Here is a 26,715-nt window from a genome sequence, read left to right as displayed (position 1 = left end):
TCTTTGACTCTTTTTTATACTACCAGCTTGCCAACTGAAAGCCAGATGAAGGGGCTGGTCTGATTTCCCCACTGTCATTCAAGGTCAGATTGGTATATTTAGTTTCTGATAAGTGTTAGGTCCAAAGAGTCCCTCCTCCCCCCAAAGACTTCTATTTATCAGGAGACTCCTATAAATTACCAGGAACCTCCCTTAGTCCAACCCAAAGGTCACCCACCACAAGCAAGGACACTAGTTCCTGTTCAATCTGAGCAGCCCGTATTAGCTCAAAGACCACACCCTGCTGACTCTCCTACAATAAAACCTGCTTGCTTTCCCACCATTCTTCTCTCTCTGTCCCCTGGGAGATAATCCTCCACAGTTTGATTTCCCAATAAACCTTTCTTTCTACCCACGGAGAGGTCTAGTGTGTGCTTTCTCACGCACAATAGGTGAGAGAAATAGAAGGCTGGATTTTCATAGACTCCCTGGATAACTGCTTTGGCTTCCTCAAGATTGGCCACCCTAAAGGCTGCCACCTGCCTGCCTGCGTTAAGTGTCACCCCTTTTTGCTGCAAGGCAAACAACCACAAGGCCTTATTTGTGGAGCTCATCCGGATTGGATTGGACTTCAATGAAGATGGGTGTATGGAACTGACAGAGCACCCCACTGTATTATGAGGTCTATCCTGGGTACAAATCGTGTTGGCATGTGCCCGAGCTGTCCTCCAGATACACTCCCTGTCCTTGGGAGACACAGTAGAGGTCAGGGTGACATAAGTTCAGGTCTGGTTAGGTTTAAGGATTGGGTAATATATTCAAAATTGTGGTGATAGAAATTGGTGTTAGACAAGAAGCCCAAACATTTTTCTACTCGAGAGAGACTAGTGAGGGGTGGGGGGAGGGGACATGGGCACACATGGGGACCTCAGGTCCAGCAACCTTGTGGAGTGGAAGGGAATTCAAGTGAAGTGGTTATGGGGGGTGGTGAAGGGAGGGGTAGGGAAAGGTTTGGAAGAGGGAGAAGGTGGGTTAAAGACTGAAGCCAGACGCGGGGAGGATGGTCTGGCTGAATAGAGAGAGGAGAGGGCTGGAGATGTATCTTGATGGGTAAGAATTTTATTCAAAGGTACACTAAAATGGCATTTGTCATTAAAAAGACGTGAATGTCTAATAGGCTGACTTGCAAAACTAATAATGATTTAAAGCATACTGCCCGGGAAGGATTTAACAATCTACTATGAGAGAGTTCATTTAAAAAGTTAACTCTTGACCAGGAGGGATGGCTCAGTGGTTAAGAGCACTGACTGCTCTTCCAGAGGTTCTGAGTTCAATTCCCAGCAACCACACGGTGACTTATAACCATCTGTCATGGGATCCGATGCCCTCTTTTGGTGTGTCTGAAGAGAGTGACAGTGTATTCATATTCATAAAATTTAAAAGAGAGAAGAGGTGCTATGGCAGAGGAAGGATGTCACAGACCTTTGAACCTTTTTTTTTACAAATTCTAGGAATTATAGAAAATAGTTTGCAATGGAACCGGTTGTTACCCAAGGATAACCGCCACCCACCCTCCCCCAACAGGGAAAAGCAGTTTTACCTTGCACATTCATTTCAATATTTCCAATGTATGATTTTTGTCTGTTCCTTGAACTCTTTGAAGACTTATCAGTTTTGCCATTTAATGAATGGATTTAGCGAGTGAACGCTCTAATGTAGTACATTTGTACAAGGGTCGTGGTTTTACTTTCTGAAAACCATCCCTAAGTTTTGTAGTCCTGCAGTTGAAAACCACATCGGTAGCAGAGATATCCACCTCTGCCTCCTGAGTGCTGAGATTAAAAGCATGCACCACTATGCCCAGTGAGAGATAACTTCTTAAAAGAAAACATCGAAGAATAATGTTCTGGCTAGGTCTTGTCAATTTGATCTAAGTTACCGTTATTTGAGAAGAGGAAATTCAGTTGGGAAAATGTCTTTGTCAGATTGCCTATAGGCAAATCTACAGGGCATTTTCTTGATTAATGATTGATGTGGGAGGGGCCCGTCGCACGGGAAGTGGTGTGATGACTAGGGAGGTAGTCCTGGATGTTATAAGAAAGCAGGCTGAGCAAGGCATGAGGAGCAAACCAACGATCTGTTTCTCCAAAGCTTCTTCCTGCCTTCAGGTTCATCTGAGTTCTTGTCCCAACTTCTCTCAGTGATGTGCGTGTGACCTGGGAGTTGTAAACCAAATAAACCCTTTCCTCCCCAGGTTGCTTTGGGTCATGGTGCTTTAGTACAGCAATAGAACCATTAAATTTAAAAAGTAAAATAAAAACCACCAGGGAGTTACATAAACATATAGAACTTTTTACCTTTATAATGCTAGTAGAATCGTTCTCTTTAGTGGGTGGAGTGGGGACCCGTGCTGGGGTTATGAGGGGTGCCTGGCATATACATTTTTCTCAACTGCCGGGTTTACTAAGAGCTAAATACTCAGCACATTGTAAACCTACATTTCGACTAAGACAGATCTATTTGCCTACGGGGGAAAACCTGGAAGCAGGAACCCTACTTCCTAAGGAACATCTTCCACCACAATGACTGCATTTATAATAATTGGCCCCGCCGACTAGCACAGCGCGTGCGCGGCCCAGAACCCAGCGCGAAGAGAGGAGGCGTGACAGCTGGCGCCTGCGCAGTGGCAGGCCAGGGAGGCGACGGTCACAGCGCTTGCGCAGGGAGTAGAAGGGGGGCGGTGCCTGGACGGTCAGGGGTGGATAAGGGGCGGGCGGAGGGCGGGAGCCGTAAGGGAGACAGGGCGGGCCGAAGGAGTGGCGCTGTGGGGTTGGCTGTTGCCCTGAGGCCGGACTCAACGGACCGGGCCGCGCCACCGGGCGAGCTCGCCGCCCGGCCCCAGCCCGGAGCCAGCGAGTGAGCGAGGCGGTGCCGCGCGGTAAGAGCCGGGGCAGGGTCTTCTCCGCTTGTGCCGCGGGCACGTTCGTCTCCTCAGCGCCGCCCGCGCGGCCAGGCCCGGGCGGCCCCGCAGACCCTGGCAGCCCCGCGCCTGCGCTGTCCCCCCTCGTCACCCCCCCCAATCCCCAGCCATTCCGCGCCTGCGCCGTCTCCTGTCCCGGCGGACCTCACAGCTTGCCCCGCAGACCCCCCGGGCACCCAGGCTGTGGTGCTACCCGGCTAGCTCGGGGTCTCATCCCTGCGGAGAGGCTGGGTGCGACCCTCGTGCTTGCATTCCCTGTGGTGTCGGGAGAGACGGGGTATTCACCCTGGTCCCTAGCCCTGGGCTGGGACAGGTTGCCTCCCCAGCTGGTGGATTGAGGGTGGGGAGAGGAGGACCCCCGAAGGCTGCGTCCTGCTGTGTCCTGGCTGTTTGAAGCTGGCAGTGTTCTTTATTCTTGAGACTTGACTAATTATATCAGATTGGATGTGGATAATACAGTGTGTTGTTGAAGGAATGCTGCATTTTCAATAGTGGCTACATTTGTGTGTGTGTGTGTGTGTGTGTGTGTGTGTGTGTGTGTGTGTGTGTGTGTGTGTGTGTGTGTGTGTGTGTGTGTGTTTTGGTGGCGGCGGCGGTGGTGGTGGTGGTGGTGGAGATACCCCGGAGAACACTAGAAAATAAATCAGTTTCTGGGTGGGCTTAGCCACCTACAACCAGACGTAAATTTCCGTGATCATTCAAATGCAGCAACCTTGAGGTTTTTTTTTTTTTTTTTTTTTTTTCTTCATTTCCTTGAAGATAGGTCCTAAAGTGCGGCGGGGTGAGGGGGCACCTGATTAAGGGGAAATTTTACTGTCATAAAAGAAAATCATAATTTACTGTCATAAAAGAGAATCATAAGTTTTGGCCCACACCTGTAGTACTGGTACTCGGGAGGCCAAGGCAGGATGGACTCCAGTTGGGCTGCGGATCAAAATCAAACCAAAACAAAAGCCAGGAAGGCTTCTTGTCATTAAGGGGGCTGAATCTTGAGGTGAAATCAGCTGTGGGCTGCAGGCAACAGCAGTTCTATCTAAAGGTCTGGAGTGAGGTACCAGCGTTGTTGCATGGGCACCACAGGCACTGTTTGGTTTGGTCCTCTTTAACTACGTCAGGAATGGAAAGAGTTTGAAAAGCAATATGTCTGTGTTGAATTCGGTTACAGACTCTTTTTTTTTTCTTGTCCTTTCCTTGTACTGGGATAATATAAGCAAGTGATGATTGAAGTGTACTTGAGGATTGAGTCGTATATGAATAACTTCACTCTCGTCTTTGTAATTAAGGGCATGCAATATGGCTAGATAAATGTTTTATAGCTGAGCTATATCTATGCCCAGCTCCGCTAGCCTCTTAACCTTTCATTTGGAGATGGAGGTCAGACTAAGTTTCCCAAACTAGGTCTATTTCTCACTTCGTTGCCACGCAGGACTAGAACTTCAGTCCTGCTTTATTTAGCCTCTGGAGTAGCTAGAATTAATTACAGGCCTTCACCACCCTACTGACCTAACCTCACCATTTCTATAAGGGGTGTGAACGTCAAAGATTTTAGCTCTCTCCAGAGAGCCTCAGATGTCCTGTGTAACGTTTGATAATTGTAATTTTTTCTTAATTAAAAAGATTAAAAATTGTTTGTTTTGTAAAATATTCAAACCAATATAGAAGGGGATATGGAAAAAAAAAGAGTGGTCTCCTTACAATTTTTTCCTATTGAGAAAGCTGATGCCCCCTCTCTTTTATCCCCCATTAAAAATGTTTCATTTTCCCTTTGGATCTAGTGTACACCAAACAGTGTTCTAACCTTTCAAAGTTTTAGGAAGCTTGAGAATGCTTTGTATGTTTGCCTGTGTATATCCCAGATATGTAGGCATCTCCTTGACATTTTCATTAAGAAAGCGATTTTTGTACCATAGAAAAGTTGTACGATGGTGTCTTTGTAACAGTCAAAATATTAGTGTCAGACGCAGAGCGGAGAGTAATTATGGTTGAAGTGAAATTTGCTCAGGGTCTGTACCTACATCTTGTCTTCTTGACGACATGTGACTTGTGAAGCAGAAGTTCGCTTTCTAACTGACTTGACATTAACTCATTTGATCAGATGACTCGGGTCAAAATCCCTATGAGGGCTGGGTTTTCTCATATACAAGACTTGCTGAGTAACCGTATGTCTATTTAAATCACATGTCTAGCTTGCACAAAGTGTTATGGCGGCCATGCCACCTTGACAGAGGAATGATGGCGCAGCATCAAGGGATTGAGAGATTTTTCTTTTCTTTTTGGCTTCATGGCTTTGGGCAAGTAAGCTTTTCTGGGTCTTTGTTTCTCCATTCTGTGTGCATGCACACGAGGAGCTTCAGGAGCAATTTTAATATTAAAGAATCCTATGTACAGTTTTCAGCCAATGATATTGTAGCCTCCTCAAAAATTTGGGTGATGAGCCAGGCTTGTGTAGTATGTCTGAGGTGAATGAATCTGAGATACCCTGGGATGAAGGAGTATTGAGTAGGTGTTTATGTCATAAGAACAACAAGGACAATGTTGGGAGGACTGACGACACTGAATGTATTCAATGTAAAGGACCATCATTTCTAAAGAACAAAGTAAAACAAAACCCACCCAGTTCTTGGTGATAGGGGCTGGAGAGTTGACTCAGCAGCTAAGAGCATTTGTTGCTCTTACAAAGGACCTGGGTTTGGTTCCCAGCAGCCACACACACACCTCACAACCATCGGAAACTACAGACACAGGGGACCCAGCACCTTCCATGGGCACCAGGCATGCCTGTAGTGCACATACATATTTGTGCAAGACACTCATACACATAAAGAAGTCGTAAAAAGTCTTGAATTTCAGCATCTAGTTGGACATGGTTTTTACAAGCTTGAAGTTTCAGTTGTATTGGAGGCTGAGAGAGGTTGCTTGCGTCTAGTACTTTGAGGCCAGTCTGAGCAGTATAGGTAGGCAGGCCCTATTAAGAAAAGATTAAGCATCATTTATGATGCTGATCCCAAACGACTGTTATGGTACTTGTCAATGCTAAATACAAGAGAGCACACTTGCTGTGAGTCTAGAAGTAAAGAGCCTACAGTCTTGTTTTGTTGTTACTGTTAGTGAGGTTAAGGAAAAAGCCTGGGCTGTTGCTTTTAAAAAAGATTCAAACACAGCTGTCTGGCTTGGTGGCACATGGGGTTCCAGGACAGCCAAGACTACATAGAGAGACCCTGTCTCAAAAGCCAGAAAGAAAGAAAGAAAGAAAGAAAGAAAGAAAGAAAGAAAGAAAGAAAGATTGATTTTGTGTTTGTTTTGTTATTGTTGTTTGCTTGTTTTTGAGACGGGATCTTTTGTTGTTCAGGCTGTCCTTGAACCCACTGGGTAGCCAGTGATGACCTCAAACTTTTGATTCTTCTGCCTCCACCTCTCCAATGCTGGAATTGTAGGTGTGGCACCATGTCCAGGTTTATGCAGTACTGGGAATTGAGTGAAGGGATCTGTATATATGACTTGGGTGACTTACCACAAATAATGTAAAAAGCCATTAAAACTGATACAAAGCGTTCCCTGCCTTGGTTAGCCTTAAAGTGTGGTTCTTGGGCAGAGTGTGTGGTGGGTGAGTAAAGAAAACTTGATGCCCAAGTGCGAGGACTGGTGTTTGGATCCCTGGGATTCTCACAAAGCTGACATTGGTGGTACACACCTGTAATTGCTCTGCTGTACTGGGGAGTTCTGAGAAGACAGGAGGATGCCTAGAAGCTTACTGGCCTTGTAGTACTCAGTAGCAAACAGGAGACCCTATCTCAAGATGGAAGGACTGGTACCCAAGTAGTCTTCAGGCCTTCACATATGCTGTGCGGCACATGCCGTCTGTGCTCAGAATGTACACATACATACTATAATGTTCACAAAGATCAGTATGTGTATTTCATACATGATATAAAATATCAGGAGTCTTTTATGTGTGTGCCTGCCTGTTCATATGTGTCATGTGCACAAAGTGCCCACTAGTAGAGGTTGACAGGTCTTCTGGGATTGTCTTCATGTGCCAACAGAGCAGTACTAAAGGAAATCCCTGTCGGAATTGTTAGTGCTGGATAGACTAGCTGCAAAGTTAGAAAGAAAACTCCCAGTAGCTTTTTGTTTTTTGGTCTTTTTCTTTCTTTCTATTTTTAGTTGATTGATCTGAAACAACCTCGTGGTCTCGGGGATGTAGCTCAGTGTTCAACATCCCTAGTAATCCGGGAAGGGAAGCGCAAATTTAAAGTTCATTGAGATACTGTCATTCTTGCCACTGGCTGTTGAGAAATCTGATAAGGACTTTTGGCATGGATATGGGGAAGAGGAACTCTTAGTCAGTGCTGGTGGGAGTGCAAATCATTGTAGCCATTGTGGTAGTTAGTTTGGGGATTTACCTAAAGATAGTCTATCAGAGATATTTGCACACTCATGTTGATTGCTGCTTCATTCACAAGAGCAAGAAAATAGAAACAGCCTAAATATCTAGTCATGATGATTGGATAATAAAAATATAGTTCATGCATACGATGGATATTATTCAGCTGTAAATAAAAATGAAATCCTGACTTTGTAGGAAGGCTAATGAACCAGGAAAGCATTCTAAATGAAAAGACCAAACCACATGTTCCTCCTCATATGCAGATCCTAGCCGATGGTATGTTCATGTGTGTGCATAAAAGGTCCAAGTGTGGATTAAATCCAAAAGTTAAGAAGGGAGACTATTAGTTGATGAGGATGATGAGCAAAAGGAGGAGAGAGGACAGCCAACTATTCTCTAGTTTCAGCCTGTCATAGGTGTGTGTGACTCTGCCTTCTGTGTATTGAAGTGGCAGTCTGTCATTCCAAAATATCTAATACATTATTCTTTTGAGGCATCAATTGTGATTTCTTTTTAATTCCATTAATTATCACAATAGGACATGATTAGTTGCTAAGTTCATTGGGCTCATTGACCAACTTAGAAAAAAATGATTAAAACATTTTTTTCTTTGTACTAGAGGGAAGGGCTCTGTAACTGGACATTTTTCTGTCTTTTTTCCTTGTGTTTAAAACTATTAAATCATGCTATTTCAATGTTATTTAATATGTAAACTGTAGTGTATTTATAAAGTATGGTTGTATGAAAACTTAAGCTTGAGCCCATAGCTTAGAGGTAGAATGCTTTCCTAGTGTGTACAGGGTCCTGGGTTCAATCCCCAGCAACATAAAAATAAGTAACTAGGGCTTAAAGAATTGAAGGGTGGGAGCACTGAGGAGGGAGGCAGCTTTGATCTGTAGCAAATATAGATGCCTTTAATGTTCATGAAGCTCTTACAATTCATGGGAGTCTATTCTGCACGCATCCTTCAGAAAATCCAGTTATAAGAGCATACTGTTTAAAAACACACTGTATAGGGGAAAAGTGAAAAAAAATGGTGGAGGATCAAAATGTATCAAAAGGTCTATTTTGAAAGTCTTAAAATTGATGTAATCCCAGTCCTGGCATTGTGTGGTGTGCAACCGTAATACCAGCACCGGGGAGTAGGAGATGGACAGTCCTCCTCAGAGCCAAGGGAGCTTACAGCCAGCCTGGGGCTACATGAGACTTTGTCTTAAATGACTCAGTTAAGAAGTAAAATTCGGGCTGGAGAGGTAACTCAGTGGTTAAGAGCACTGACTGCTCTTCCAGAGGTCCTGAGTTCAAATCCCAGCAATCACATGGTGGCTCACAACCATCTGTAACAGGATCCGATGCCCTCTTCTGGTGTGTCTAAAGATAGCTACAGTGTACTCATATAAATAAAATAAATAAATCTTAAAAAAAAAAAGAAATAAAATTTGGGTCTGGCAAGATGGCCTAGTGCTTATGAGCACTTGTTCTTCCAGAGGATGGGGGTTGTACATGAGGTGGCCTTTAAGAGAGGGAAGGAAATTTCAGCTTTTTTTTTTTTTTTTTTGGTTCTTTTTTTCCCCCGAACCCAGGGCCTTGCGCTTCCTAGGCAAGCGCTCTACCACTGAGCTAAATCCCCAACCCCAAAATTTCAGCTTTTAGGAATAGCTGTGACATTCCTCTGTTTCGGGAAAGGCATATGACAGTGGGCGTCAACAAGCGTCCTTCATGAAGGGTCAGGGAGTGAATGTTCAGTCATTATAAACTGTACAGTCAGTTTTGTGGTTAGTCACCTTGCACTGTAGTTCAAAATAGCCTTACACATTATGTGACTGAGTATAACTGCATTTCAGTAAACGTTGGATTTTACAGTTTTCCATGCCATGGAATAGTCAAGATTTTCTTTCCGTCTTAAGGTTTTGTTGCTCTGAAGGGACAACATGACTAAGATAACTCTTATAAAGGAAAGCATTTAGTTGGGACTGACTTACAGGTTCAGAGGTTCAGTCTGTTATCATCATGATGGGAAATGTGGCAGCGTCCAGACAGCCGTGATGGTGGAAGAGCTCTGAGCTCTCTATCTTGATCCAAAGGAGATGACTGTCTTCTGCAGACAGCCAGGAGGCTCTGAATCACACTGGCCAGACTTGATCATATGTGTGAGACATCAAAGCCATGCCTCCACAGTGACATACTTTTTCTAACAAGGCCACATCTTCTAATAGTGCCACTTCCTATGGGCCAAGTATGTTCAAACCACCATATTTTCTAGTCCTTCAGTAACATAATTTGAGTTTGTGATGGTCTGGATTTGTCCTGCTCTTAGACATACTTAAACATTTTAAGTTCCTGGCTGTTCATTGATGTGTATGGAATTGTAATTGATTCTTGCACACCAGTCTTGTACTCTGAGATCTGCTGTTCTTAGATTATCCAGTAGCATTTGCAGATTCTATTGACTATTCTGTTCAGTGTGTCTGTAAAAACAAAAGTCAGTTTCTTCTTCCTCAATTGGAATATTGTTTAGTTTTGTGCTTGCTTTTTTAAAAAAGATTTATTTGCTTATTTTGTTTGTTTGTTTAAAGATTTATTTATTTTATGTATGTGAATACACTCTGTCTTCAGACACACCAGAAGAGAGCATTGGATCCCCTCACAGATGGTTGTGAGCCACCATGTGGTTGCTGGGAATTGAACTTAGGACCTCTGGAACAGCAGTCAGTGCTCTTAACCGCTGAGCCGTCTCTCTAGCCCTTGATTTTTTTTTCCCCCTCTTCTGGCTAGTACACAAATGTGGGGAAGAATGGGCTTACTCTCTTTTCTTTCCTCACATGGAGGGCCCCAGATCTTCTGGAACTAGATTTACAGACAGTTATGAGCACCCATGTGCTTGCTGGGAATTGGACCCAGGTCCTCTGGAAGAGCAGCTAGAGCTCTGAACTGCTGAGCCATCTCTGCAGCCCTTCACATGGTTTATATGTGGATAAAATACAGCATGACATTAAGCATGGCATTCAGCATGACATTAAGTATAGGCATGTTCTAGAATCAATATGTCAAGTTAAGGAGATTCTGTTACAGTTTTCTTAGGCTTTTTCGCTTTATTAAATCAACAATGAAATTTAGACTTTTGGTGATTCTGTTTCTGCTGAACTAATCTTACAGCCTTTCTTACTTTGTAAAATTGTATTACATTGAGTTTGAATGTTAAATTTTGTTTTGTGGGTTAAGTGACATTTGTTCTTTTAAACATTAATTGGTGTGTATATGTATATGTGTAATGCAAGGTTTGTATATGTGCATGTATGTGCATATGTGTGTGAATATGCCTGCATGTGCATGTGTGTACACATGAATATGTTTGCATGTGTTTATATGAGAGGGAGGGAGGGAGAGAGGAAGAGAGAGAGAGAGGGAGAGGGAGGGAGAGAGGAAGAGAGGGGGGGGGAGGCACGCCACAGCACACTTGTGTCGGAGGATAACTTATAGGAATTGGTTCAGGTCATCAGGCTTGGCAGCAAGTTCCTTAACGCAGCTTACTGGGCTTACTGGCCCTAATATACTCAAAGGCTTTTATGGTTTTTTGATATTTCAAGACAGGGTTTCTCTTTGTAGGCCTGGCTGTCCTGGAATCCACTCTGTAGACCAAGCTGGGCTTGAACTCGGAGATCTGCCTGCCTCTGCCTCCCGAGTGTTGGGATTAATGGTGTATGAATAGGTCACCCTGCCTGGCCCCAATATTCATTCTTGATGTTTAATTTCTGTTTTGGTTTGTTGGGTTAAATTTGCTGTCCCCCACATCCCCCTTGTGTTGCTGTGACTTAAACCCAGGATCTCACATGCTAGGCAAACCCTGTATAATACTCTCAAGTCATAGTTTTCTGAAATTTTATTTAGAATTTATAAATTCATTTCCTTAAGTGATATTGATCAGTGGGTTTCTTTTTCTCTATTTATTTCCATTTCTTTTGGTAATGCCTTTGCCAACAAGCTCAATTGATAAAGTGAACTGTGAAATACTTTGTAGATTTCTTGAAGAACATTATGGTTTGAATGTGTTTCCCCAAGAAGAGTGGCTTGGAAACTTAGTCCCCAGTCTTACAGGGTTAGGAGGTGAGGTGTAGTTAGTGCTTGAGTCATGAAGGTTCACTCCCCCAAATGGATTAAATGACAGTTACAGAAGGCTTGAGGCTGTGCATTCAGAGCGTGTGTTCTTTCACATGTCTGCCTTACACTATCTACCCTGTGTGATCAACAGAAGGCTTCTCAGCTGTGTGCCAAACACATTCTGTTGGCGTTCTGTGCAGGCGAAGTTTTCCTGTTAGAGCAGCTCAGAACAAAGTAGTTGTAGGAAATTGTTAGCAAGAAGTTGGGCCATTTCTATTGTAAATACCTGGCAGTATATATGTAGTTTGGAAACTGAGTGGAGGCTAGGTGAATTTAGAGGCACAATCCAGGGAAAAAAATCTACATTTCTGTTATCGGAACATCCCAGGCACTGAGCTACACTAGGACCTGGTTAAGTGGTTGTCGCAGACTAGCACAGGCAAGGGCGTTTAATGAGGTTTAAGGTGGGGCTAAGGGCTACGCTACTGGAAACCTGGGCAAAGGCACTGTAGATCCCAGCTACAAACATGGTAGTGATGCAGAACTGAAGAATGTGTCAGATGAGGAGGCAGGGTGCAGGACGACCTCAGTGGGGGCTTGCTTACAGTGAAATGGAAGAGAAATGACAAAGGAGACTTAACAAGAGGAGAATGAGGAGGTTGGAAGGCTTTACAGACTGGCCTTTACAGAGGTCTGGAGCTGGATGTTAGTGGTGTGTGTTTGGAACCCCAGTACTCATGTGGTTGAACCTGGATTACTAGTGACACCATCCCTTAAAGAGCCAAGGTAAAGCCAGGTGCTCACAGGTATGACTGCAGCACTTTGGAGACCGAGGCAGGACAGTTCCTGTGTGTTCAAGGCCATTTCTGAGCTATGTAGTGAGTTCCAGACTAGCATGGGCTATACAGAGTAGAACCCCATCTCAGCAAACCAACCAGCAATTCAAACAATGACAGACAACAAAACTCTAACAGGTGAAAGTGTGTTAGAGAATGAATACTGGGGGTATGACCCAGGGAACACTTGCTAAAAAGATTAATACAGTTTGGAGAAAGTAGGTTGTATTTGTAGAAAACACGGAAGACCCTGAAGTCATCTGAGAAACTTTGAGACAGAGTCTGTGAGGACTGTGTTTGCCAGGGAGGCTCTGTGGACTGCATTTGCTATTGTGTGCTGCCTTGGACTCTGTTCCCTGGGTGGCAGTGCAGTGTCTTGTTGTACAGTGCTCCTTTGCCCCAACTGTGACATAAGCAGGTTTACATGCAGCTCAGGTGGCTCTCTGGAAGGAGGAGCCAGTAAGCAAGCCTTGGTGCTACCTGAAGGTGTAATTGCAGATGATGGGCACACTTGGTGCACAGGCTGGGGGCATCAAAGCCTTCGTTAGATTAATTTGAAGGATGTATCAGACACCCTTGGGAGCCTAGGCAAGAATTCGTTCTTGAGTCTGTCCACCACAGAGAGCCTTCTGTAATAATGACACTATCAGTGGAATTATGGTGTGAGGATGCAGGGGAGTCTCCAGCACTCTAGAACTCATTAGAGAGCAGCCACAAGGCCATTACCCAGCAGAGCTTTAGGGGCAGTGCTCTAGAAGACCCTGTCTGTCCAGAAGGTGGGGTTAGGAGCCAGGACATTACTGGGGACCTTAAGTAGTACTTTCCCTGTAACTTTTGAACTTGATGGGATCAGCTGCCCTACTTCTCAAACCTAGCCTCCTTTAGGGAATGAAAATACCTCTTCTATCGTTATCCTACCATTGTATCTCTTCCCTATTTTCTGTTTTGAGAAGTCTCACTATGTTGGCTGTATAGCCCCAGGTGGCTTTAAAATCATCCCCCTGCCTCAGCTTCCTGGATGCTGGGATTAGAGGTATGTGCTGCAATGCCCAGAGTCAGTGAAATGTTTTTTTCTGATTTTAGCTGTCTTTACATTTCATTCTAGAATTGGAAAACAGATTCCATAGAATATAGGAAGTGGTCCCAGGTAGGGTAAACTTAAATCATACATTGGATTTCTTTAAAAAGTACTGACCATCTGGGTTATCTACTTTGTTCCCTGAGGCCATCTCTTCTTTAAGGAGCTTTTGCGTTCTGTGCTTCAAGAGATTTGTTTCATCTAAACTTGAACTTGTTGACTTAAAGTGAGTGTTAGGCACTGTATTTCTTGGCTTTTGCAGTGAGCCTTTCTTTGATTTGCTTACCTTGAATTTTATTGCTTTTCTTTAATATTGTCAAATTGGTTTATTTATGGTGTGTGTGTGTGTGTGTGTGTGTGTGTGTGTGTGTGCGTGCCCACGCGTGTGTGTGCATGTGTGTGTGCATGTGCTATCTTAAAGAAGCAGTAGTTCACAAAAGGCCAAGAGATCTCTGTCAGTCAAAGGCCAATGGCGTGAGTCAATAAGGGTGAGGTGGGTAAATAAATGAGAGGAGAATGGGACAGAGAGACAGACAGACGCCAGGACATCCAGAGAAAGGTAAGTATGAGAAATGACCCACAAGTGTAGGCTGTGCTGAGAGACAGGCAGCAGTAAATGCTGTGGTAGCCAGGAGCAGGAGGGGCAGGTGCTTGGGATGAAGCAACAGTGATTTTAGTCATCTGGAGAACTCCCAACGCTTGTCTGTGTGAGTGAGTGAGTGAGTGAGTGAGTGAGTGAGTGTGTGTGTGTGTGTGGGGGGGGGGCTGTGCATGTTTCTAGTACCATAGGGAAATGAAGGAATTAGGGGTGAGCTTAGAACAAAGGAGAGTTGCCTCACTGTTTGGGATGGGTATAGTAAGGTTTATCACGTTACCATGTAGAGCTGTCTGTCTCTTGTTAGTTCACGCAGGTTTAGTGTGGTCTTTGTAGATTCTGTCATTTTGCTTTCTAAATATCCAGCTTGCTGCTGTTTCATATTCTCTATCCTGCTATTGAGATATGAGCAGTTACAGAGTGAGTTAGTGATGCCTTATGACAGGTCACCAGGTAGTAGAATGACTCACTAAGAGTCAGGCTTTGATTCTGACTGCGTATCTCATTTCAGCAGTGCCTCAGGCTCTTCAGATCATAGCTTTGACTTCTGTTCCTCAGGTTCCTGGTTATGATTTTTATATACTTGCTGCGTGGTGTCTTTCCTGCTCTGTTTGCTTCCTTTATAAGGCCTGTGCATTGTAGGAGAGTTCTGTGGGAGGAACCTACACATCACTGGTCAGCCGTTTCAAATCCACCAGCAGGGATTCCCCCAAGCACCTTAAGCTCAAGTCTGTTTCTCTTAATGTAACCTAGCCAGTCTGTTGTCGTGCAGCCTGGCTCACACAGTGACTTCCAGTTGTCATATTAGTCCCCCAGCCTCAGTGGCCCTCATCTTCAGCAGCCAGTCTCAAAAGGCCAGTCCCACATCCCATTCCATGCCACCCTACACAACTGTGTGAAGTACAACACAAAGGACTCAGTTTTTCAAGTTTACTGTCTCCCCTCCTCATGAACCCCAGATATTTGGGTTTCAGTTTTAGCACTAACCTCCATCCAGGTGGCAGTTCTGTGTACCACTGTGCCTGGGTTGGTTTAGACACAAATGTACACATATGTAAATTGATGTTTTTAATTAAAGGTGGCTCGAGTTTTTATAAATGCTGTACTGTGTAAATTTTTAACTCCTTGCCAAAAGTTTGAGGGGTCTTGAATACAGATTTTCTTTTTTGAAGTGTTAAGAAACCTTGGCAGAGGTGGAAATGGCCAGAGGAGACTCACAGTTTCTTGCGTTCTGGCAGTTTTAACTTTGGGAACCAATTTATTTTGGACTAAATCTGCAAAAATAATTTGTGTACTATAGCCAGAAATTCCTTTAGACGATTTCTTTCCAGTCTTGTCACTTGTCTGGAATGCTAAGTATTATCAGCAGTTTAACGGTCTCCTCAGCAGTGTGCCTTAAAACAGAGAGGGCTAGGTGTGATTTTACTTCTGTTGCTCTTTTAAAAGCATAATGGAAGGAAGGAGGACATGTAGTTGTAGGTTTGAAAAATCCAGGTTGTTTCTACTTTTTTCTCATATTTCTTTGTGTTAAATCTTAGAGAGAAAACCCATTGTGAGTGAGTGCTCCAGTGCTAAAAACAACAGAAAAGAGTTGTGTTTAATGATCTTTTGAAAACTAACTCACTCCTTCTGGCCTCTGCTTAGTTATGACTTAATGGAAAGAGCTGACTTTGAGTAGACCAGTTGCTGCGTCTATAGCCTCTGTGTCTGCCTCCTCTCCAGCGCAGAGAGGGCTTCTGTGACTAAATGTGCTAGCACTTGTACAGCATAGATCTTGCCCTGTCTGTGTATCTGTCTGTCTCTGTGTGTGTTTGTCTATTTTAAGGGACAATAGCACAATCTAGCTGGCTGTGACTTTGTAAAAAACTGCTCTTTAGCTTTTCTTTCCCACTGAGCCTGGATCCAGCTGCAGTCAGATTTGCACTTGTCCTTCCCCGGAGCTAGCTTGACCCTGTTCACCGTCCATCACCCCCTGACCCTGACTGAGGGCCTTGGGCACAGTTGATGAGTGTGCCTTCACCTTCAGACTCCCTTTACTCTGTGGCCAGGCAGAAAGCATAGAGCTGTGAGGGGAAGAGAATCTCATGAAGGTCATTTGTATAAACGTACAAAACATGTAAATTACATGTTAAATGCATATATGTTAGTAATAATTGCCCCAATTTTAGATGTAGAATAAAATCTGGTCTTAAAAATTAAAGAAAATTGTTAAAGTAAAAATAAGCATTTAAAACTGGTCCTTCTTGGGTCAGGAAGTATTGATGTTCCTGAGTCAGGGTTAGACTTTGCCTGTGGGTTTGGACAAAGAAGGAAAATCATAGCCTGAAGTGTTTTACCCCTGTTTATCTCTCCTTTTTGTTTCAGGCACCCTGGCAACATGCCAATTGCATGTATGTAGATTTCTGATATGACAGGGAGAACTTGGCCTTCCCTCTGAGGAATCCTTGACATTACCTGGAGTCATATTTCACATCTACTTTTAAAGTGGCTACTTTAAATGTACTATCTGTATGTATAAGCACTCTCTGTCTGTCTGTCTGTCTGTCTGTCTGTCTGTCTGTGTGTGTCTCAGATTTATTTACTTCATGTATGTGGATACACTATTGCTGTCTTCAGACACACCAGAAGAGGGCATTGGATCCCCATTATAGATGGTTATGAGCCACCATGTGGGTGCTGGGAATTGAACTCAGGACCTCTGGAAGAGCAGTCAGTGCTCTTAACTGCTGAGTCATCTTTCCAGCTCCAGACCTGGTCTCTTGAGTATCATTTCTGTGGACTGCTTACCACACATCTGCAGCATTTCCTGGTTTGTAATTTTCAGTGGGAAAGAACTAGAAGCTAATGTTTGTTGACGTCTACATGCTGTAGTATGTAATTTGATGTAAGTAAGAAGTAAAACAGCCTTTAGTCATTCCTTGTAAAGAAAGCAATCTTGACCAGGCATACTGACACACTCCTTTAATCCCAGCACTTAGGAACAGAAACTGGTAGATTCAAAGCCAGCCTGAATGGCATAGGGGCTCCTTAGTGAGACCCTGTCACAAAGGGAATGGGGCTGGGGGGAAGGGGCAGGAGAAGGAAGAGAAGGGGGGGGGGAGGAGGAGGAGGAGGAAGAGGAGGAGGAGGAAGAGGAAGAAGAGGAGGAGGAAGAGGAAGAGGAGAAGGAGGTGGTGAAGAAGATTCTCTTACAAAGTAACTTTTCAGTTGTTGCCTTTAAAAAAGTTATTTTTGTTTTATGTGTTTGGGGGCTTTGTTTTTGTGTATATCTGTGCACCACCCTTGTGCCTGGTGCCTTTAAAGACCAGATTCCCTGTCATATTCCCTGGGACTGTGGTCACAGATGGTTGTGGGCTACCATGTGGATGCTGGGAACTGAACCTGCGTCCTCTGGAAGAGCATCTCATACTCTTAACCGCCCAGTTGTCTCTCTAGCTCCAAGATGCTGCCTTTTACTTACTTATTTATTTATTTACGTAATTATTTTTGAGGCAGTTTCATGAAGGCCATGCTGGTCTCACACAAGCTCTGAAGTTGAAGGTGACCATGAACTGATTTTCCTGCCTCTGTCTCCCAGGTGTTGGGTTTCAGGAATCTACCACTACTCCGGACTGTCTTTAATTTAGTCAGGCTTTAGTCAGATTCAGGATATGCAGGATGTTCTGTAAATGTCAACAGCTTCCGTCTATCAGATCTTCATTGTGGGCTGCTTCCCTGATAAGTATGCTAGGTTTCTTCTCATTTAATCATCTCAGTGTCCTTATGCAGTCCATACTGTTGCCAACCCCATTTGTGAATGAGGAAACTCTTGAGGAAAGAGTTGAGTGACCAGTCCCTGGGCACAGATTTGATCTCAAGTAGTTACTAGGTTTTTTTTTTTTTTTTTTTTTAAATGTTATTTATTTAATTTTTTAGATTTATTTATTTATTATATATAAGTACACTGTAGCTGTCTTCAGATACACCAGAAGAGGGCATCAGATCTCTTTACAGATGGTTGTGAGCCACCATGTGGTTGCTGGGAATTGAACTCATGACCTCTGGAAGAGCAGTCGGGCGCTCTTAACCGCTGAGCCATCTCTCCAGCCCAGTTACTAGGTTTAAAACTAGACATGGAGGATTTTATTTTTTAAATCTTCATGGAAGATCTTAAGATAGCAGTTAAATTAAATGCTTTAAAATAGCAGTGTATTTCTTTTGCAGAGGTAAAAAAGAATTATAACAGTGGAGGTTACAGGTGAAAGGAAAAGATAAAATCCTGCTGTGACTTAGAAAGTAGGGTTTGAATGTTTCTGTAGTCTCGAGAAAGTGCCTGTCCCGTCACTGATGGGCTGATGGCACCTGCCAACCAGGGACTGGCCTCAGAGCCCTCTTGGTCTCCAGGGCTCTCAGTGTCCTGGATTCAGAGTGGGTTCTCTTTGATGCAGCGTGACAGGTGAGATACATTCATAGGGTCCCATTGCATCACTTCTAAAATGTGATTGGTGCATCTTTTATGGGTGGATGATTGGAGAGGGTGGGGCTTCTGAGTCCTGGAAATAAATTGTTTTCTCTAACCTTGGTTTGTCACAACATCCATCTAACCTTTGGACCCTGGTGAAGTAACTTCTACAACTAGGATATAAATACTTTTTCCCTCTTATTGGTCTTTAAACTAGGCTTTATTAATTCTTGTTTATAAGAGAAGAATTTATAAAGGTAAGTGATTTGCCCTAACAACTTATGGCAAATCTTGAACCCCGGTCTCCTGATACTATCTTATTTATTAAAACACTATTACTACATTTAGTATGTTTTTGTGTGTCTGCGTGTGTGTGCACACTCTCATACACATATGGGCATGCCATAGTGTGCATGGGAAAGTCAGCGGATAACATATGGGAGTTGGTTCTTTTCTTCTACATGGGTTGTCAGGCTGTACTATCTCACCAACTCTTACTTGTTATTACTATTGTTTTAAATTAAAAAAATGTCAGATTTGAGCCTTGCTATGTAACTCAGGCTGGACCAGAAATCTATGTAGCTTAACTTGGCCATCTTCATGCGTCATGGTGAAGCATACTGCACTTGACTGGGTCTGAGGCCCAGAGGAGGCTGTTTTGGCACACCACATGTTATTGCTTTGTCCTATGTAACAGTATCAATTATTAGGGGAATATCCTAGTCACTTTTCTTTTGCTGTACGATGACCAAGGCAATTTATAAAAGAAAGCACTTAGTTGGGGGCTTGCTCACCTGTTTCAGATGGTGAATCCTTCATGGTAAGAAGCATGGTGGCTGGCAGGCATAGAGGGAAGGAGGGAGAGGAAGGGGGAAGGAGGGATGAAGGTAGGGAGAGAAGGGAAGAGAGAGGCTGGCTTTGGCTTGGGCTTCACACCTTCTCCAATAGGAGCACACCTCCAGATCCTTCTCAAAACAGTTCCACCAACCAGAGACCAAGCATTGAAATGCATGAGTCAGTGGTGGCCATTCCCGCTTAGACAACTGTAGTGACTTAACGTTTTATGAGGATGCCTTATACAGATTCCTTACAATGCACCTTCCCTTTTATTGCAGAAGTAGTAATAGCATTCTAGGCAAGGATAGATGGATGGATGGATGGATGGATGGATGGATGGATGGATGGATGGATGGAGAGTGGCTGATCTTCAAGGGGCCCAGATTTGATTCCCAGCACTCAGGTAGTGTCTTAGGACTATACTTAACTCCAGTTCCAGGGGATCCAACACCCTCTTTTGGCCTCCACAGGCATTTGCACAGGCATGCATGTCGACAATCACCCATATACATACAAACTTTTAAAGAGATGCGGGTATGTTCAGAATGATGCAGGAACTGGTAGGAATGACTGGTAGGAATGAATTGGAAAGTTTCTTGTACTGAGCTGCTGGGAGAAGAAATCTTTATGGCAGTGTTTCTCAACCTGTGGCTCAAGATCCCTGTAGGACGAGATCCTTAGGGGGTTGAATGACCAGGGTCACTCAAGGCTATCTGCATATCAGATATTTACATTATGATTCATAACAGTAGCAAAATTATAGTTAGGAAGTAGCAACAAAAATAATTTTATGGTTGGGATGGTTACCACAATGTGAGGAACTGTATTAAAGGGTTGCAGCATGAGGAAGGTGGAGAATTGCTGCTTTGTGGCATTCTCAGACACTGAGCACAGTAGAGTCAGAACAGTGCTTCCGAGTGATGCTTTGAGCTTAGATTATGGCACTGAAGTAGCAGAAAAGTTCCTTTTAGAGCAAACATGCTTCCTAGCAGCACCCACCTGCCCTGCATGCATCTTGTGATTTCCCTGTGGTCTTGGCTAAACTGGAAAAAGTTTGGACAACTTTTGTTGGCAGAGAGATTTCAAGACAGCCTTCTATTGACTCTGTCCTGTGGGCATTACTGATCACTCATGCAGAGAGATGTCTAAGAACTAAGGTGTGTGCTGAAAGACAAACCTGATATTAAAAGGTATAAAGGGAGTGGTTGCCCTCAGGGCAGGATGCCACCCAGCTAATCCTACAGTTTGTGAAAGGAAAAAGTTTGAGGGATTTCCTCTACCTAAGAAGCAACTACAAAGGAACACTTATGCAAATGTAATTCCGGGAGGGACCAGGTTCCATCTAAAGTAAATTGTCAAACTTGTCAGTCTCAGGCAGTGGTTCTGGCTTTAGAGCCATGAAGGATAGAGGAGTAAAGGGGTTGTGGAATCTTCTTCCATGGTTAAGGAGAGCTGTATAGGCCAGGCATGTGGCAGTGGACTGCCTGCATGGAAGCCCTGAGAGGCCATTTTGTGAAGATGTGGAGGTCACGCCAGGATTGAGATAGGGACCACAGCATATTAGAGGTGCGGGAGCCATGGAATGCAAGCCAGGGAAGACTGAGTACAGGGTGCGGACGCCCCAGACAGAGAAGTGTGTGTTAGCAAAGCTGGGAGGAAAGAGCTAGCCAAGTAAGGAAGCCCTTTCACACTGGACACGGCCATGGGACTTGGAGTTTGCCCTGATGGGAACTAGCCAGCATGTGATAGAGGTGTTCTGTCTACTCAACGGATTAGGACAGGCATTATAAATCTGTAAAGTATTATGCTTCAATATTAAGTGAATTGGAAGATTTTCAACATTTTTGTTTTGTTATTGAGAGAGACATGTGTCTTTCAGATACTTTTATTATGTGATGGAAAATTTCAGAAATAATTTCTAAAGAGCTGCTTTCTAGTTTTCTTTTCAACGTGTTGCCTTTTCTGTTCTTTCCACAGGTTTGGTTGTAAATGCATCACCAAGAGGCAGCCCAGAATGAAGAAAGCAAACAGGAGTGCTGGCTCAGTGCCTAAGGTGTCTGGGATAAGCAAACCACAAACGGTAGAAAAAAGCAAGTCTGAAAACAGCTCTTCAGCACCCACAGGAGGCAAACCTGTAAAGCCTGGGGCAGCAGCGGCCTTGTCAAAGGTATTCACATAGCAGTATTTGAGTGCATGTATTTTAATGTTGAATTTATTAAATGAGTACTATTAGGGTTCACTCTCGTCCCAATTTTTTTTTTTTTTTTTTTTTTTTTTTGGTTCTTTTTTTCGGAGCTGGGGACCGAACCCAGGGCCTTGCGCTCGCTAGGCAAGTGCTCTACCACTGAGCTAAATCCCCAACCCCTAGGGTTCACTCTCTGCTGGTCTAGGAGCACAGTCTTTGAAGAGACCTTTCAGCAGGGTGACCTTGATTGGTGTTTTGGTCTATCTTTATGAATGAAACTAAGAGTAGGCTCTGCATGAAGAAAATAACCAAGTGCCTGCTTTCTGCAGACTGTTGTGTACAGGTGAGCCGAGGAAGAGTCTGCCTTCAGGGAGTTTGAGGAACAGATGGCGGCCAAGAGATGCATACGGGGTACATGAACCACCTGTGTAACATGTCAGATGCCCAGGGACAGTAAGCAGTATGGGTGCACACTGCTCCTAGCAGGAAGGCTTCGTGAAACGAGCAGATGAGCCGTGCATTAAGGATGACTGACTGTCACATTTCTGTGACTGTCACATTCCTGTGACTCGTTGGCAGTAGTGTTTGTCCTGTGACACACACTTGAATTTCTTTCTTTGTTTTTGTTTTTCTGGGACAGGGTTTCTCTGTATAGCCCTGTAGTTTCTGGCTGTGCTCTCTGTAGATCAGCTGGCCTTGAGCTGAGAAGTCTGCTTGCCTCTGCTTTCTGAGTGCTGGGGTTAAGGTGTGTACCACAGGGGCTGGGGAAATGGCTCAGTGATGAAGAGCACTGACTGCTCTTTCAGAGGACCAGAGGTCAATGCCTAGCTCCCACGTGGTGGCTCATAACCGTGTATTACCCTAGTCCAGGAATTAAGACATCCTCTTCTGGCTTTTGTGTGTAGCAGGCACATAAGTGGTACACATATTTGTATACAGACAATATGCTCATATATAGAAAGTGTGTGCCACAATGCCTAGCTTACAGCGTGAATTTCTGTTCTTTTCAACAGCTGACCCAATATTAGTCATAGTTAACACTGGGGTTTTAATTCAGTAAGAGCATGGTTAATTTTCTTTAGAGACTGTATTCTTTTTTAGTATAGAATTGTAATTAGACCAGAGTCTTTGGGGTCCGAGAGATGAGAACATGGCTTCAGAAGGTTTTGGCCATAATTAAGAGAAAGGTTACAAGTGGACACAGCACAGACCAAGGACTTAGTACATGCAGGTGGTAGCAGAGTTTGTTGTTGTTAAGTTTGAATCCTTTTAGCCCAGGATTGATTTGATTTTGGGAACATAGCAGTTTCCCGGGGTGTTCTCACCCTTGATGTGTTCTATATTGGTTTGGGCCATTCAGAGAATCAGATTGCTGTCTGCCTGTCTTGTCTGTCTGTGTCTCGTCTGCCTTGTGTATGAGCATGCATACGTGTACCTTCATGCCACACTGTAGGAGTGAGAGAGGCCTGAACGCAAGGTTGTCAGCCTTGGTGTTGAGCGACTTTGCCTGCTGAGCAGTTGTCCTCCACTTTTCAGAATGTGCTGCTGTTGTTGTTATGGTTGCTATTTTGTTTTAAGACAGGGTCTTGCAGGCCTCAGGCTCCCCTCGGTCTTCCTCTCTCAGCTCCCCAAGTGCACAGCACCACATGCAGCTCTTGGTTAGCGCTGGATGCTCTTCATAGAGATCCACACAGTCTTCCAGCCCTTTCAGTTTAAAGTCTGTTGATTTCCTTGCCTGCTTCTTGGCTTTAGTTGAGATATTTGGGGTAGAAACTGGAGCTGGTCTCTGCTGGTCTGACAAGGAGAAACAAAGTGTGGCCTGAACTCCCCAACAACCCTTTTCTTCCCAGGCAGAAGGTTACAGATTACATTTATTTTATTTATTTTAAAAGCACTTCAGAATAATAGCTTATGAGGGACTTCCATGCATGTTCTGAAAGATCTAGCAGGACATGCTGTTTTTATTTCAAGGTTGTTAAAACTGGACCCGTGATGATTCAGTGTGTGTGTGTGTGTGGGGTGGGGGGCGCATGTTTTCCTTCCTATATCCTTGATGAGTGGCTTGTTGTCATCCTGTGGCCTGGAGGATGGTACCAGGAATGACCTTTGCCCTACTTCCACTATCTGAATCAACACCCTGACATGTTTTCCTTGGTGGCAGTGCTGTGACTCTTTCATGTAAGAGAGATGACATGTTCTGACCTAACTGGTTACTTAGTTGCTGGGGCTGTCTTCAGAGTACCTGTGTGACAGGTGACCTGTTGTTTATGTGACTGGAAGAACAGGTTGAAGTGTTGGTGTTGGATGTGTACCCGGCTTGCCTTCTGTAGGCTCCGTGTCAGATTTACTTTGGTGTGTACGCTGAGTAGGCATGGCACATCTGAGGTGTGTGTCTGGAGTTGCCGGCAGTTTGGGCTTGAACAGTGAGTACTGTCCATTGTGAAGCAAAGCCGTTCCCCTGCCTGCTTGTGCCAGCACACGGCAGCTGTGTTCCCACTTCAGGCTTTGTTACATCAGCAGGTGTGTTAAAGTGTATGCGTGTGTGTGGTGAGGACAGTGTAGGCAGACTTGGAGTAAGGAGGAGCAGCTGTCACACTCTTGGGAACACTTTGCCTGAACTGGATCAGTTACTGTCACTAAGAAGAAAGCTATTGTTGATTTGAAATTGAAGAAGAGACAGGAAAGAAAAAGTGAAAATAAGCCAAAAAAAATAAATAAATAAAGGAAACCATTAAAGGGCTTTTGAAGCTTGGAGTTCAACCCAGTGGTTGAATGCTTACCCAGCATGTGTTATGCCTAAGGCACCATCTCTCGCCCTACTAACAGAAGAGGTGGGGACCTCTCTGACTGGTTATATTTTGGTTTTCAGCGTCACTGTAACTCACTGTTTCTCTGTCACAAACGTCCCACGATTTTCACTCCTGTAACACTAGTGGAGCATTGATGGGTGGCAGGACAAGTGAGGTGTTTGGTTTGTGATTATTTAGACTTCGTGTGTACGTATGTCCCCTTCACACTCGTCATTGATCACAACTCCCATGACCCCTTTCTCACAGTGTCAGGGGTAAAAGCATGTGAACGTTATAGCGTCTCCCTTCAAATGCCAGCTGTAGTTACAGTTTGGAGGAGGATGTCTGTGACACAGAGCTCCAGTCACATAGGAGATGTGGTGGGGCAAAGTGCAGTTACAGCTCTCCTCAGTGGGATGGAGGGAGGCTGTCCTCACACTTGTCTGTGCTGAGGCGGGCTCAGTGCTGCCTCCTTCCAGTTAATCAGTCCCTGGCAAGGCACCAGGGCTCCCGTTATACTGGGCAGCGTTGTTTTGTTGTAAATTGATGTATGGGAACCAATAAGATTCAGTTAATAACTGATAGCACTCTGTAATGATTTCTGATCATACTTTTGTATGATTATTTTAGTACAAAAGTTAGTTAACAGGGTTATAGGTTAGTAATAGACTGCTTGTATAGGTATGGAAAAGGCCCTGGGTGGACGCTTAATGCAACACACACACACACACACACACACACACACACATGCATACATATGCACTCAAACAGGCATATACAGGAATACACACACGGGCAGGACAGGGGAGAGAGAAAAAGTTAACAGTGTGACAGTTCATTTCTGAAACATAAAATTTGGAAAGTGATTTTAAAATTTGAGCATATTGCAGACTGGAAAATTTAGACTTGACAGATGAGATGTACGTAGTACTATATAGGATTTTATTCTGGGTCTGCAGTCTTTTTGCCAAATTAATTGAATCTTGCATTTGTTGTTAAAGATGCATTCATAACGTGTTCCTCTCTTAATTTCATAGCTTTGGGATGTTGTTGATAGGGAATGTCTGTGAGAATATACTCTATATACAGAAACTAGAAGCAATGGGAAGCAGCAGTGAGTGTGCAGTAGTTTACAAGGCAGGCTGGGAAGCACAGACAGCCGTCTGGGGTCGCTACATGGTTGTGTGGCTGCACTGGGAGATGCCCTTGAAGCATCATTGTGCAGTGAGTGGAGCCACCACCCAGGTCAGGAAAGGACATTCCTGCTTCTCAGAAGCTTCTCTGCTGTCTCTTCCTCAGTGACTACTGCCCTAGATTTCAGTGCCAGACATTTTCTAGTTTTGGTTTTATATGAATGGAACTGTAAGTGTTGTTACTGTGTATGTCGGGGGTTTTACCTGCACTGTTGGAAACAGCAGAAGTTCCTTGGTGCTGGTCAGGAATCCATGTGATTACTAGACCTTAGCTCACTCATCTGGCACATTGTTGAGTGACTTTCAGACTTAAGCCACGCTGCTAGGAGCATTCTTTATTATGTTGTTATTATTAATTAATTTATTTACTAACTACATCTCCAGGGCAGTTTCCCCTCCCTTCTCTCCTCCCACCTTAGCCCCCTCCCCTCTCGCCCCCTCCCTCCATCCCCTCCTCCTCCACTTCTCTTCAGAAAGCAGGAGGCCTCCCATGGATGTCAGTGCTCCCTGGCATATGAAGTTGCATTAAGACTTGGCGCACTCTCTCCTATTGAGACAAAACAGCACAATGGGAGGAAAGGGGTCCCTCTGTTAGAAGTCCCACTAAACTACACAACTGTAACATATACACAGTGGACCTTGGTCAGGCCCCTGCCGGCTCCCTGGTTGGTTGTTCAGTTGCTGTGAGACCCTATGGGTCCAGGTTAGTTGATTGTAGGTTCTCTTGTGTTAGTTTTTTTTTTTTTTTTTTTTTTTTTCTTTTTTCTTTTTTTTGGAGCTGGGGACCGAACCCAGGGCCTTGCGCTTCCTAGGCAAGTGCTCTACCACTGAGCTAAATCCCCAACCCCATCAGGAGCCTTCTTAAGGAGATCCTTACTCCCTTTGTGTCTCATTTCTGTTAGCCCTGTGACCAGAGTATGATCCGTCTGCTGGGTTTTAATAGACTGGTTACATTGTCTCACAGGCGGGTACCAGTTGGCCTCTGGGGTGCTTTAGTCCTACATTGTTCCTCCTTTACTTTAAAGACTTCTGCAATAGGTATACTTTACATCTGTAATGAATGACATGGGGCCCTTTCAGTGTGCTTTGGTCCTTGGTTTACAGATGGTCTTTCTATGTTACGGACGCTTTAAAATCTTGCTCTCAAAGGCTTACACCATCATCCCTGACTCTACGCTTTTTTTTTTTTTTCCAAATTATTTTACTTTGTGTGTGATTGCTTTGCCTGCATGTATTGTGCACCACATGCTTTTCTGGTGCCCAAAGAAGCTGTGAACCTCTATGTGGGTGCTGGGAATTGAACCTAAGTCAACAAGT

General features: G+C 44.1%; 1 protein-coding gene across 4 annotated transcripts in view; it reads left to right on the top strand.

Annotated features, from left to right (window-relative positions):
* Positions 1-2,760: 2,760 nt before the first annotated feature.
* Positions 2,761-26,715, top strand: part of Specc1l (sperm antigen with calponin homology and coiled-coil domains 1-like) — a 105,682-nt gene continuing 81,727 nt past the window's right edge. The window contains exons 1-2 of one of the 4 annotated variants that reach the window (XM_063279246.1): positions 2,761-2,917; positions 21,209-21,398. In XM_063279246.1, coding sequence (XP_063135316.1) covers positions 21,246-21,398 — 153 coding nt within the window. In that variant the 5' untranslated portion in view covers positions 2,761-2,917; positions 21,209-21,245. Of the gene's footprint in view, positions 2,918-3,050; positions 3,191-21,208; positions 21,399-26,715 lie in introns of those variants that run through there. The other 3 variants (NM_001039455.2, XM_063279247.1, XM_006256339.5) reach the window with 3 other exon arrangements.

The sequence above is a fragment of the Rattus norvegicus genome, chromosome 20, assembly GCF_036323735.1.
Source record: "Rattus norvegicus strain BN/NHsdMcwi chromosome 20, GRCr8, whole genome shotgun sequence".
NCBI lineage: Eukaryota > Metazoa > Chordata > Mammalia > Rodentia > Muridae > Rattus > Rattus norvegicus.
The sequence above is the reverse complement of the archived record's forward strand: the minus strand, read 5'-3'. Positions and strand labels throughout refer to the sequence as shown.